Raw genomic sequence first — 14,286 nt, forward strand, 5'->3', positions numbered from 1 at the left:
GAGTTTAAGGAGGAGGAGCGGAGGGAAGGTGGAGGGTTGAGGGAGATTAGGGAGGTTATAGGAGAGGAGATTTTCCGCAGAATCCCTGTAGCGGTGCTCAGGATAATGACCCTTGATGTCTGGTGGCGCTCAAAGAGATTCCAGCGAACCTTTGATCACACCGCGTGTTCCCTGACCAGGAAATGCCTTGAATCTTCAGCCCTGCGTCTCTGTGTGAACCCTCGCTTTGTCCTGTAGTTGAGAGATAGTTGCAGCAGAGGAGTACTCTGATTGGCGGAATGTCAGGTAGCTAACAGGTTTGATCACTGCATCACTGGCTTTGGCTAAGCTAATGAGTCCCATGACCGTGTTCCATAGTGTTTGTTCAGAAAACCAGCTAAACTGGGTACAGAGAGGAAGGGAGGCCGTGGTGTTGAAGGCTTTGGGTCATTGAGACCGGCTTTTCCCACTGCGGTCATGGCTGAATACGCCTTTTACACTAATGGGAGATTTTTAACAGGCTACAAAAACATACACCGGCATTCCACTGCTCTGGGCTGTCTTCTCTCGCTGTCGCTGTGTGACTGGTCTCCCAGTTTGGGCCGAGCCGTGCAGCTGGCTGGCTCTACCGGGCCCGGGTGGGAGTCCTGCTGGTGCTGCCGCAGCCTGGCTGGACCGCATTTCAGCCCGGCTCGGTGCGATGGGAAGCGGGGATCTGTGTGGCCTTCACAGCGAGCTCCACCCCAGGCCTCCAGCGAGCTCCACACCAGGCCTCCAGCGTGGCGGAGGAAGTGGAGACAGCCCTTTAAGCAGCAGCCTGGCGTCCCTCTCGCGGGAGGTGGGGGACGGGTGCGGTCGGGGGTCACTGCCCCAGAGCATCTGTCTCCTATTAGCCTCAGCACACGAACCCTCCAGACTGGGGCTAAAGGGGCGAGAGACAGAGAGAGGGAGAGGGGGAGAGAGAGAGAGAGAGGGAGAGGTGAAGAGAGAGAGAGTGAGAGAGAGCAGTGAAGGAGAGAAAGAGTGAGTGAGTTTGAAGTGTGGAAAAGAGAGGGATGCAAGTGAGGGCATGCAGTGAACTATGAAAGAGTGATGGAAGGAAGACGGCAAGGAGACGGGTAAACTACCCGAAAGGAAGGAGGGAGCTAGAGAACCGTGAGAGATGGAGGGAAATGGGCAGTTGAAATATGAGAGAAGAGGCAGAGAAGTTGAGTACAGTATAAAGAGAGCGAGGGCGGGGTGCAGTGGAGGGATGAGTGCCTGCCCCTGTCTCAGTGGGACGTCCCAGCCCTGACCCCTGACCCCTGACCCCTGACCCAGGGCGCAGCTGCACGCCCCTCACACCCCGTTTGGCTGCTCTCCGCCCTCCCCGGGGCGGCTGCTGCGTGTGCTGCTGATGGCCTGGCCAGTCTGGCTTCACGCTGACCGCAGCCGCGTTTCTGCAGAATTAGCCGGCAGAAAGCGGGGCAATGTGTTTCTAATGTGCGCTGACCCCGGCGGCAGCAGAGAGGCTTATGGGAGCTGTGGGAACGGCTGTGGGAACGGCTCTGCTTTCAGGACGCGCCTGGCGGTGAGCGCGGCGGTAATCCCCACCCTCCAGACCCCGAGCTGAGCTTCTCCAGACCCCGGGGCCTCCTTCAGACACGCACACGGAGCTCCGCTGTGTGTGTGCGTGCGTGTGTGTATGTGTGTGTGCGCGTGCATGTGTGTGCGTGCGTGTGTGTGTGTGTGTGTGCGTGCCTGCATGTGTGTGTGCGCGTGCGTGTGTGTGCGCGTGCATGTGTGTGTGCGCGTGCATGTGTGTGCGTGCGTGTGTGTGTGTGTGTGTGCGTGCCTGCATGTGTGTGTGCGCGTGCGTGTGTGTGTGCGTGCATGTGTGTGTGCGCGCGTGCATGTGTGTGTGTGTGCGTGTGTGCGCGTGCATGTGTGTGCGTGTGTACGCGTGCATGTGTGTGTGCGCGTGCGTGTGTGCGCGTGCATGTGTGTGCGTGCGTGTGTGTGTGTGTGCGCGTGCATGTGTTTGCGTGCGTGCATGTGTGTGTGCGCGTGCATGTGTGTGCGTGTGTGCGCGTGCATGTGTGTGCGTGTGTACGCGTGCATGTGTGTGTGCGCGTGCGTGTGTGTGTGCGCATGTGGGTGCGTGTGTGTGTGTGTGCGTGCGTGCGTGCATGTGCACATGTGGGTGTGGGTGTGTATGTGTGTGTGTGTTTGCGTATGAGAGAGTGCGTTTGAGCTTTTGTATGAAAATGTGTTTATTTAAACCACAGGAATGTGTGTGGGGGGGGGGGGGGTTAGCATGGTGAGACAGCAGGACAGAAATGAGACACTTTGTTGCCCCCCCCCCCACCCTGAAAGTAATGTCACAGAGCGGTCAGAAGGCGAGGAGGGAGGGGCACGCCGCAGTATCTGCGCTGATTGGTCAGACGTGACTTCACTCTGAAATGAGAATGTGCTCTGTCCGTGGATCCCCACAGTGCAGACACGCAAACGCGGCGCCCGCTTCCCCTTCCCTTCAGCCGCTGGATGCCCAAAGTCAACACACATTAGCAGCGGCGTCTGTATCCCCCTCCTTTCCTTGTCTTTTGGTCTCAGAGTCTCAGGCTGACGCAACAGCTCAAACTTTTGTCTTCTTGCCTTTTTTAAAAATGAGTGTGAGATGCTGAGAGCCTTATAATCTTCAGCGCTTATGTCAAGGGGGTGTAATTGCTGTGGAATGTTAATGTTAAAGTGGAAGGAAAGTAAATCTCTCAAAACTTCTCTGTTCTTCAAGCACAGTGTGTCCCATAATTCACAGAGTACTGCCATTAGCCCACCATCTTCCCTACTTTACAGAGTACTGCCATTAGCCCACCATCTTCCCTAATTTACAGAGCACTGGCTTTAATGTGCCATAATTATATTAAAATCACTCTGTCTGTAAGTGTGAGCAGCGCTAGTGGGGTACAGGGTTTGGGACAGTGACTCTGTCTGTAAGTGTGAGCAGCACTAGCGAGGTACAGGGTTTGGGACAGTGACTCTGTCTGTAAGTGTGAGCAGCACTAACGGGGTACAGGGTTTGGGACAGTGACTCTGTCTGTAAGTGTGAGCAGCGCTAGCGAGGTACAGGGTTTGGGACAGTGACTCTGTCTGTAAGTGTGAGCAGCGCTAGCGAGGTACAGGGTTTGGGACAGTGACTCTGTCTGTAAGTGTGAGCAGCACTAGCGAGGTACAGGGTTTGGGACAGTGACTCTGTCTGTAAGTGTGAGCAGCACTAGCGAGGTACAGGGTTTGGGACAGTGACTCTGTCTGTAAGTGTGAGCAGCACTAGCGGGGTACAGGGTTTGGGACAGTGACTCTGTCTGTAAGTGTGAGCAGCGCTAGCGAGGTACAGGGTTTGGGACAGTGACTCTGTCTGTAAGTGTGAGCAGCACTAGCGAGGTACAGGGTTTGGGACAGTGACTCTGTCTGTAAGTGTGAGCAGCACTAGCGGGGTACAGGGTTTGGGACAGTGACTCTGTCTGTAAGTGTGAGCAGCACTAGCGGGGTACAGGGTTTGGGACAGTGACTCTGTCTGTAAGTGTGAGCAGCACTAGCGGGGTACAGGGTTTGGGACAGTGACTCTGTCTGTAAGTGTGAGCAGCGCTAGCGAGGTACAGGGTTTGGGACAGTGACTCTGTCTGTAAGTGTGAGCAGCACTAGCGAGGTACAGGGTTTGGGACAGTGACTCTGTCTGTAAGTGTGAGCAGCACTAGCGGGGTACAGGGTTTGGGACAGTGACTCTGTCTGTAAGTGTGAGCAGCACTAGCGGGGTACAGGGTTTGGGACAGTGACTCTGTCTGTAAGTGTGAGCAGCACTAGCGGGGTACAGGGTTTGGGACAGTGACTCTGTCTGTAAGTGTGAGCAGCACTAGCGAGGTACAGGGTTTGGGACAGTGACTCTGTCTGTAAGTGTGAGCAGCACTAGCGAGGTACAGGGTTTGGGACAGTGACTCTGTAAGTGTGAGCAGCACTAGCGAGGTACAGGGTTTGGGACAGTGACTCTGTCTGTAAGTGTGAGCAGCACTAGCGAGGTACAGGGTTTGGGACAATGACTCTGTAAGTGTGAGCAGCACTAGTGGGGTACAGGGTTTGGGACAGTGACTCTGTCTGTAAGTGTGAGCAGCACTAGCGAGGTACAGGGTTTGGGACAATGACTCTGTCTGTAAGTGTGAGCAGCACTAGCGAGGTACAGGGTTTGGGACAGTGACTCTGTCTGTAAGTGTGAGCAGCACTAGCGAGGTACAGGGTTTGGGACAGTGACTCTGTAAGTGTGAGCAGCACTAGCGAGGTACAGGGTTTGGGACGTCTGTATACCTGGCTCACCGCACTCACCTCGCTCACCCCCCTCTCCCCCCCTCTCCCCACAGATCCGCCGCGCGGGGATGGGAGATGATGGAAGACAAAGGCCCTCGCGTAGCGGACTACTTTGTGGTGGCCGGCCTGACGGACTCGTCCAAGCCGCTGGACGAGGAGCTCCACTTCGATGACGTCTGCCACAAGTGGGCCAAGCCCAGGGCGCCCATCACGGACGTGGTGGTGGTGATGCGCTCGCTGGGGGAGGAGGTGCCGGCGGGGTACACCTGCGTGGACACCACCCCCTCCGGCCTGTCCGCAGACCTGACCGGGGGCAGCCTCATGGGCCCCCAGATCTTCGTCTGCTACAGGAGGGGGCGGGACAAGCCCCCGCTCACTGACCTGGGGTGAGAGAGTCAGGGAGAACTGGCTTCTGTCCACTCAAAGAAAGGCTCTAATCAACTGTCTAATCCAAAATATAAAATAATACTATTTAAATGTAATAATACTTGCCTGCATTTATAATGCTCATTTCATCATCTCGTGAAGTGCTTTAAAGTGAAAGTGTCAACTTCAATATGCAGCACACATATCCAGTAAGATTTCTTAAAGGACATTTAAATCCTTTGTTTTCATCCTTAAATGGAAATAGCCAATCACACTTGCAGTTCCGTCCCACCACCGTACCCTTCTCTGCCAGTTTTGGACGGGGGACGAGGCAGACTGAAACCCGTTTCTTTTGCCTGTACGGTCCATCAGCTGAACCGCATGCGGTCATGTCCCAGTGACTCCAGTGATCCAGACCGTGGGCCCCTCAGTGCTCTGACTGCCCTGCTTATAAACAGAGAGCTCATCCCAGTGCGACCGCTCTATCAGTACACATCACTGTCAGTACACAGCAGCACTGCTCACAGCTGCAGTGAGGATCAGCAGAACTGGCCGCTAGGCTAGGTGCCTGTCGCTGTAGCCCTGGTGCACTCTGCAGTATGGGCGATTAGAGACCCTGCTCTTTCCCACCATGGACTGCCCTGCCTCCCAGTGTCCTGTGCCACCGATGGTTCTCCACAGGATGGTGTTGCTCTCCTTGTGCTGGTGGCTCTTCCAGGTCCTGTGCCAGCCCCGGCTGCTGTTAAATGGAACCTGGGCGCATGAAAGGGCCCTGTGATGTGAGCCTGTCCTCTCTGTCCTGGCTGTGAAGTAAATAAGAGCTTATTCCAGAAGTGCAGCCAGGTCTTCTGTCGGTACACTGAAGCAGTGGCAGTGTTTGTGATGGGTGGCAGGTTTCACAACCTGTTTCAGGGCTTCAGTTCTCTGTCCTGGATCAGGTGATTACAGTGAGGAGCTCTGTGTGTGTGTGTGTGCGTGCGTGTGTGTGTTTGTGTGTGTGCGTGTGTGTTTGTGTGTGTGTGTGTGTACGTGTCTGTGTGCGCGTGCGTGCGTGTGTGTGTGCGTACGTGTGTGCGTGCGTGCGTGCGTGCGTGCGTGTGTGTGTTTGTGTGTGTGCCGTGGTCTCTGCATGTTTGTGCTGTGTGTGTCTGTATGTCAGAATGGCAGTTCGTGTCACTCAGGCTCTGTGGTGTGAGTGAGACTCATCAGTGAGGCAGTTGACCTCAGGCTGAGGCCATTATCACATCACTGTGTAAACTGTCCTCACGCTGTCAGTGTGCTGGGGTCTGGCGTGTTGGTGAGAATAGTTCACGTATGTGTGTCTGAAAGCAGCTTTGCCACTCATCTGCTTACTGGCATTGTGCTGTGTGGTTTCGTGTTTGTGTTTGTTTGTCTGAATCTCTGTGGCGTCTCTATGGATGTGTTTATGTGTGAGTTTTTGTTTTAGTGAGCAGTGTGTGTAAAACGTTTGCGCGCACCCCAGTGGCGGCTCGGGGGAGTTCCCCAGCGACCGCAGGAGCTGCAGGTATTTCAGGGGAATCCCATGATCACAGTAAGGGCGGCGTGTGCTGGTTTAGAGCACAACGCTGGCCTGCGTGCATCATAAGGAACCTCGCACGTTCTGGGCTCTTCTTATTCTGTGAGCAATCCCAGGGTATGGCTAAATAGACCATTACATGACAGCTGTGGGTGGTGCCGTCCTTTTGCTCCACCTGCAGAGGTGACAGGCTGAGCTCATCGGTGGCACTTACTCAGCACGTGCCAGTTCAGAAATGCAGCAAACAATGCTGAGTGTCCCAGAGGCCTGACACTTGACCCTTGACCCCACCACCCCTCGTGAACCTTCTCATTGGCACTCGTGCGGATTAGGAGTTTAGAAGGGTCAGAGCCGGTCAGATCAGGGCTAGTGCTGGAGTTAATCCTTTTAGTGTGTGACCAGACCTCATTATTCCTTTGGGTTTTTACAGAGTGCTCTACGAGTGGAAAGAGCGACTGAAACCGGGCTGTGACATCATCCAGACCACGCCCTCTGGTCGCCCGGCCAACATCAGCAGCAACTCCTCCCAGCGCATCTATATCACGTACCGCCGTGCCCCTGACTCCCTGCCTCACGCCTCGCTGGCCGTTACCGATATCTGCATCATCATCCCAGGCAAGGGCGAGACTCCGCCCCACACCTTCTGCAGGGTGGACAAGAACCTCAACAGCAGCATGGTGAGACCCCTCATAAACACCCAACCAGGGAACTCATCTAATCTCAAACCCAGAGCACTCACCTAATCTCAAACCCAGTGCACTCACCTAATCTCAAACCCAGTGCACTCACCTAATCTCAAACCCAGAGCACTCATCTAATCTCAAACCCAGAGCACCCACCTAATGTCAAACCCAGAGCACTCACCTAATCTCAAACCCAGTGCACTCACCTAATCTCAAACCCAGAGCACCCACCTAATGTCAAACCCAGAGCACTCATCTAATCTCAAACCCAGAGCACTCATCTAATCTCAAACCCAGTGCACTCACCTAATCTCAAACCCAGAGCACTCACCTAATCTCAAACCCAGAGCACTCATCTAATCTCAAACCCAGAGCACCCACCTAATGTCAAACCCAGAGCACTCATCTAATCTCAAACCCAGTGCACTCACCTAATCTCAAACAGTGAGCACTCAACTAATCTCAAACCCAGAGAACTCACCTAATGTCAAACCCAGAGCACTCATCTAATCTTAAACCCAGAGCACTCATCTAATCTCAAACCCAGAGCACCCACCTAATGTCAAACCCAGAGCACTCATCTAATCTTAAACCCAGAGCACCCACATTACCTCAAACCCAGAGCACTCATCTAATCTCAACCCAAAGCACCCACATCACCTCAGAACCAGAACATCCACATTTCCTCAGAACAAGAGATTCATGTTTTCTCAAAACCAGCGAATCCATTTTTTCGGAGTATCATATTACCTCAGAACCAGAGAATGCCCATTACCCCAAAAGCAGTAAGCTAAGAACCCTAATCCAAAGCAGCCGGTTCCCCTCTCCTCTGAAATGGAAAAGTACTGAGAGCTTCAGCTGAGTTTTTCTCCTGCGTTTTCTCTGGTAATGCGGGGAGCGCAGGCTGCATGCTGAGATCGCCAGGCCTCCTCAGGGCTCTCAGAGCAGGGCTGTTTGAGCCGATTAGCTCGTCTGACAGTGGTCTGGCACAGAGCGCCGTCCGTTAGCTTCTCAACCCCACGGCATTTATAGGATCGCGAAAACCTCCAGCGAGGGAGAAGGAGTGCGAAGAAGAGAAGAGCCATGGAAAGGAGGGATGGAGACAGAGAGAGAGAGAGAGACCGTGTGAGAGAGAAGCAGGGAAGGAAAGAAAGATGCCAATAGAATGGGTTGATAGAGCAGGAGAAAACAAGGGCGAAAGAGAAGAAGGGGAGGGAGTGTTGGTGGATGGAGAGGGAGTGTGGGTAGACAGAGAGAGAGGGAGGGAAAGAGGCAGAAAGACAGATGTGTTTCTTCCGTGCCCCCCCACTGATTGTATTCCCAGTCCGTGCCGCTGTTCGGGGCTGTAGGGCCCGCTCCAGTTATCGTAACCCCCCCGTTCCGCATTCCTCCTCCGTTCCGCTCTGATTCTGCGTCCTTCGCTGTGTGCCAGCTGTGCTGTACTGTGCGTCGCTGTTTACATACCTGTGCGAGCCGCGGGGTCCACGTGTAGCCGCGGGCCGGGCTGGGAGCGGGGCGGACAGGCCCAGACACCCCCGCCCTCCGCCCGTCTGCCCCCGCGCACTCAGCCTGGCAGCCCCGCCGCTCCTCTGCCACTCTCATCCCACAGGAAGGCCAGCGCTGCAGAGGCTGATGGGTAACAGGCAGAACACCGCCTCCAGGCATGCGTTTGGCTTTCCCCCTGCTGTGTAACTCCGGCCTCTCTGATGTGTGCAGGCTCTGTCACACCAAAGTAATGGCAGCCTAACCACTGCCATGCTGGGCCTGGTTTTGTGCTGATACGTGTTGCTGTCTGACATTATGAATCCCTGTCTCCTTTCTCCTGCAGTGGGGTTCCTCAGTCTACTTATGCTACAAGAAGTCTGTGGCCAAAACCAACACTATAGCCTACAAAGCAGGTGAGTGGCTGTCTGCTGACTAAGCTCCTAAATGAAGCAGATGAAGGCTCCGTGGACAGTTTCAGCATTAAGGCATTAAAGTTCTGCAGCCTTTGTGTTGTTTTTCTAAGCCAACTTTAAGCTCCCTGCTGACGCCTGGGGGTTTACAGAGATCTGCGTTCTGAAATGATTTTGCGAGCGCATGGCGCTGGTATGGCGCTGATGAGCAGCGGCTCCAGGACTCCGGATGAGATGAGTCAGAACCGCCGCGCGCTCCGGCGCGCTCCGGGGAAAAAGGCTCGCGATTTACGGGAACGCCGCGGAAAAACACGTCCTCGCTGTCTCCGCTGATCTGGCACGTCTCTCAGCGCTGTAAATCTCCCCCCCCCGACGCCGGAGGAGCGCAGGCCGTGAGACACAGCGTACGCAGCGCAGGGTCTGGGGCAGCTGCGTCGCAGACGGCTTTCCCGCCCGAGCGCTGCGCTGAGAGGGGGCCGATGCGCGCGTCCTCCTCCGGCAGAGTCGCATTCCGCAGCGCTGCTGTTTGAGAGCGCCGGAGCGCTAAGCTGTCCACTGCCTCTGTCCCTCTCGCTGTCGCAATGACCGCTCTGAGCGAGGGGAAATTAGAGACCAGACTCGTGGCCGCGTGACAGACGCGTGCGGTGAACCTGCCTGAACGCGATGCTCAGGCCCCTGAATCGCAGGGCCGAGCCCCAGGCGAGATGCTGCCGTTACTGTCCTTCTGAAACACGAAGAGCACCGGTAAATATTCAGGGGTTCAATTCAAAATTGTATGGAGTCGTGGGTTATCCGATAAGCAAATGAAGAGATGAACGCAGACGCGTGGACAGATGTGCGCTGCGGTGTGCGTTGGACGGGGGCGTTCCCTGGCGACCGTTCTGCAGTCTGCCTCGTCGTCTGTGCCGGGGGGGGGGGGGGGGGGGGGACTTGGGTGAAGGCGCCGATAATCTGCTGATTTAGCGCGTGAGAGGAACAGCCTGAACCCGTCCCCGCCCGCTAACGTGGCAGCTGTTGCTGCTTGCTTGTGTAATGGCGGGTTTAGCGCTGACAGTTTGAATTAAGTCTGCTGTGTGTTTTAATGAGTGTCTTCGCAGGGAACGCCCTGTTAGTCAGTTATCGGATGTCCAGCGCCAGACTCCCTGACACGTGTCTCTGGGTCACTGGAAACACAGGGGCTTTAAGTGGCCACAGACCTAACAAACACAGCTCACAACATGCACCAGCACCCGCACTTTCCTACACAAACCCCTATAAACTGCTCAAATATAGCGTCTTTTACGTGTCCGTTCAGCTTGTCAGTGAACTCTGTGACAGACAGACTAGAAAAAATGTGAAATCTATGAGTCAGTGTGACTTTACCTCCAGCAGGGCGGTCTGTGTTTTTGAAATAAAGGCCATGTAAGGGAAGGCCTGTAGCTTCTCCCACTGGAAGTGGAATATTCACAGAGTGGAGCATGGCTTCATGAAGTCACTCTCATTAGGGTGCTGTCTGGGTGAGTTTCTCATACTGAAGCATGCTTATAAGAGACTGAAGCTTTGAGAGCTTTTTAACGCAACCATTGCCTCACTGGCTTGAACCAATCAAAATGGAAATGGAAATGGAAATGGAAATGGAAAATATATCTGCTATCTGTTTGAGAGTGTGCATTCAGTACAGCTGGTCTGTACTGTGTGTTTGCTGGCTGTTTCAGTGAGCAGACTGAAGAGCTGGTCTGTACTGTGTGTTTGCTGGCTGTTTCAGTGAGCAGACTGAAGAGCTGGTCTGTACTGTGTGTTTGCTGGCTGTTTCAGTGAGCAGATTGAAGAGGTGGTCTGTACTGTGTGTTTGCTCAGGCAGCAGATTGATGCCTGTGTTCTGTGTGCTTGTGTTCAGGGCTGCTCTGTACTGTGTGTTTGCTCAGGCAGCAGATTGATGCCTGTGTTCTGCGTGTTTGTGTTCAGGGCTGCTTTGCAGGCACCCTGAGGAGAACTACGAGTCATTCCCACTGCCGGAGTCAGTGCCCCTCTTCTGCCTCCCCATGGGAGCCACCATCGAGTGCTGGCCTTCGCAGACCAAGTACTCCCTGCCCGTCTTCTCCACCTTCGTCCTGACTGGAGCCTCTGGGGAAAAGGTAAGACAAACAAGGTTCTTTCTTTCTTTCTGTTTCTCTGTTCTTCTTTTTCTCTTTCTTTTTTCTTTTATTCATCTCTGAATTTATTTAAAGTTTGGAATAGCGCTCACACCCTCGTCCCTGTGCACGCTTTCCCACAGAACGGGAAACATCACCGCACACGCTCAGAAATGAAAACAGGCGCAGAGGTTACGCGGTCACAGTGAAATACGCGCTGGTCCTTGTGTAAACAGCGCTGCTGCCTGTTTGAGGCGCAGAACTAGGGCAGTGGGGCGAGAGGCCTGTCTGTTTACCTCAGAAACGCGGGGAGTTCGCTGAGAGGCGACCCTAAATCGAGCGAGCGCGGTGAGGAGCCCCTCTGTGGTGGGTGTGACGGCTCGGCTGGCCCCCCGCGCTGGGTTCTGTCTGACTCCGGGGTGAACCCAGCCCAGCGGAAATGCCTGGCAGCGGCGGCGGGTCCGGCGGGGCCCATAAACACAGCCTGCTCTGCGGAGTCAGAGTGATTCAGCTCCTCAGCGCGTCAGCCACTGACCCAGAATCAGCCGCCCCCATGACTTACTTAATTAACCCCCACATGTACACACCCTTACATGTGGTCCCAGCCACAAGCACACACATGCTCCTAACAGACACTCACATGCACCCCACAGACATACGCAGACACACGCTTACCTATGTCCCCAGTCCCATACACACGCAAACACACATAAACACACTCCCAATTCCACTGCTGGATGTCTCCCCAGCACTCATATGTACATCCAGGCACACACTCGCACACACACACACACTCACACTCACACTTCTTCTACCTCTGGGCCTGCATTTTAACTGAGAAATTAAGAAACTGAAACTCAACATCGACAGAAAAGTGCGTTCAAGGGCCGTCTGTCCGTTTGCACTGAACTTCTGAGTGCAGATACCGGAGAGTGATTTTAAAATCGGTAAAAGCATGCTGAAGATATTCACTCTGATTAAATTATTACTGAGCCATTAACAATGTATTGCATTTTCTTTTGTGTTTTAAATAGACGTGACTTAACTGCAAGATGACTTGCATGACTAAAAGGAGAAATAAGATGATCTTGTGAGATAACTGCTGAATATATGTATGCTGTCGATGTCAGTTTCATTTTGTCCTTTTTTTTCATCAAGTTCTTCATTGGACATCCATCTTCTTGAATTATTAGCCATTAAATAAAATTTGCATTGAATGTTAACACAGAAAAAGAACAAAACCATTGAATGTATTAAAAGTAGTGTATACATGTATTAAAATGATTTAAAAGGAAATGTGAAAAGACAGGCCTTTGAGTGTGAAATGGCTTTGTGTCTCGGTCACTTCTGTGTGACGGTGCTGCTGGCAGGCCTGGGTGTGATATTGTGCTAATTCTGTGGAAGATGTGTTACTTCTGCTCTGCTATCTTGCTGGCTAATTTCCTCACCACTCAAGAGGTCTTAATGTGCGCTTGTGTGTGTGTGTGTGTGTGTGTGCGGGCATGTCTGTACGTGTGTGTGTGTGTGTGTGTACATGTGCGTATGTGCGCTTGTGTGTGTGTGTGTGTGTGTGTGTACATGTGCGTGTGTGTGTGTGTGTGTGTGTGTGTGCGTATGTGCGCTTGTGTGTGTGTGTGTGTGTGTGTGTGTGTGTGTATGTGTGCGGGCCTGTCTGCAGGTGTACGGAGCTGCTATCCAGTTCTACGAGCCGTACCCTCAGGAGCGCCTGACGGACCGGCAGCGCTCCCAGCTGGGCCTGCTGGACGGGGAGAGGAAGGGCGGCGGCCCCAGGGCCGTGCACACCAACAAGTGCATCTGCCTGCTCTCGCACTGGCCCTTCTTCCACGCCTTCCGGAAGTTCCTCACCTTCCTGTACCGCTACTCCATCTCCGGCCCCCACGCGCTGCCCATCGAGAAGTGAGTGGCGCCTCGGCGGGCGGGCGGGCGGGCGGGGGATCGCAGCGGCGCGGCCCCGTGCAGCGCTGCGACTCTAAACCGTCTGCGGCTGCAGCGCTGGCCGCCGTGGCGGGAATCCCAGCGCTCTGAAAGCGTTCCGCGCTCTGCGCTCTGTGCGGTGGAGGTGTTGGCTGAGGTGCAGCTCTAAATGTGGCGCTGAGTGAGTTAGTGACGCGCGGGGGACCCGTGTCTGCGTTCCCCTCGCACACACACCACGCCTCTGACCACGCCCTTATCCCACAGCATCCGATGACAGGCTGTGTTTGGGTGCGGAGCTGGCGGTGCTGGCACGCTGGGTGGTTGAGGTGTTTACGCGCTGTGGTGTTACTGCTAATGTGCTGTTTTTACAGCGTGTTAATATGTGGCGTTACTGCTAATGTGCTGTTTTTACAGCGTGTTAATATGTGGCGTTACTGCTAATGCGCTGTTTTTACAGCGTGTTAATATGTGGCGTTACTGCTAATGCGCTGTTTTTACAGCGTGTTAATATGTGGCGTTACTGCTAATGTGCTGTTTTTACAACGTGTTAATATGTGGCGTTACTGCTAATGCGCTGTTTTTACAGCGTGTTAATATGTGGCGTTACTGCTAATGCGCTGTTTTTACAGCGTGTTAATATGTGGCGTTACTGCTAATGTGCTGTTTTTACAACGTGTTAATGCACGGCTGTTTGAGTAATGTACTGTGTCGGTGTGTTAGGACGCTGTGCTCTCGTGTTCATGCACTGGGTTGTCGGCATGCTAAAGCAGTGCTAACACGCAGTTTTTTTGGTGCGTTAATGCAGATGTGCTTTCCTCTCTCCGCAGGCATGTCTCGCACTTCATGCACAAGGTCCCCTTCCCCTCTTCCCAGAGGCCCCGGATACTGGTGCAGGTGAGCAACATGCAGGGGCGTGTCCCGTTTTAGCTCCGCCTCCTGTTTGGCTGTTATAAAAGTATGCCTTTTCTCTGGAGTAACTTTCACAAGTTTTCGCACACAAAAGCCACCGTTTACATTGTTTAGGAGCCTGTTGGCCTTAAACCCTCTGCTGCGCAGTGGGGCTCCGTGTGCTTGTGCTTAGGATACGCTGTGTGGTTATCACTGTGTGCCATTCTATTTGTGTGATTATCTCTACGTGATTATCTCTTTGTCTATATGTGCTTATCTCTGTGTTGTTATCTGTGTGATCGTCTCTGTTATTATCTCTGGGTAATTATCTCTGTGTGTCGCAGTTGTCCCCACATGACAGCCTGATGCTGAGCCAGCCAGTGTCCTCACCCCTGCCCCTGAGGTAGGTAAAACCCTGCCTATTTTAGCACATCACTGTTTGTGTAGGTATCCTCTATTTATGAAGGCATAGTGATTCAAACTTTGAAACTACTTCAGTAACATACAGGGACTTTTAAAAATCTCAACCTACAACATGTGTACAGATACATTTTATAAAC

General features: G+C 53.6%; 1 protein-coding gene across 5 annotated transcripts in view; it reads left to right on the forward strand.

The window, feature by feature from the left end:
- The window catches only part of dennd4a (DENN/MADD domain containing 4A), a 59,611-nt gene that overhangs the window by 17,393 nt on the left and 27,932 nt on the right, over nucleotides 1-14,286 (forward strand). For all 5 annotated transcript variants that reach the window (XM_035396150.1, XM_035396152.1, XM_035396153.1 and 2 more), the window contains exons 2-8: nucleotides 4,365-4,697; nucleotides 6,645-6,891; nucleotides 8,726-8,795; nucleotides 10,737-10,906; nucleotides 12,582-12,820; nucleotides 13,666-13,732; nucleotides 14,071-14,129. In XM_035396150.1, the coding sequence (XP_035252041.1) occupies nucleotides 4,365-4,697; nucleotides 6,645-6,891; nucleotides 8,726-8,795; nucleotides 10,737-10,906; nucleotides 12,582-12,820; nucleotides 13,666-13,732; nucleotides 14,071-14,129 (1,185 nt within the window). The remainder of the gene's footprint in view (nucleotides 1-4,364; nucleotides 4,698-6,644; nucleotides 6,892-8,725; nucleotides 8,796-10,736; nucleotides 10,907-12,581; nucleotides 12,821-13,665; nucleotides 13,733-14,070; nucleotides 14,130-14,286) is intronic.

This window comes from Anguilla anguilla, chromosome 16 (assembly GCF_013347855.1).
Source record: "Anguilla anguilla isolate fAngAng1 chromosome 16, fAngAng1.pri, whole genome shotgun sequence".
In the NCBI taxonomy this organism is placed as follows: Eukaryota; Metazoa; Chordata; class Actinopteri; order Anguilliformes; family Anguillidae; genus Anguilla; species Anguilla anguilla.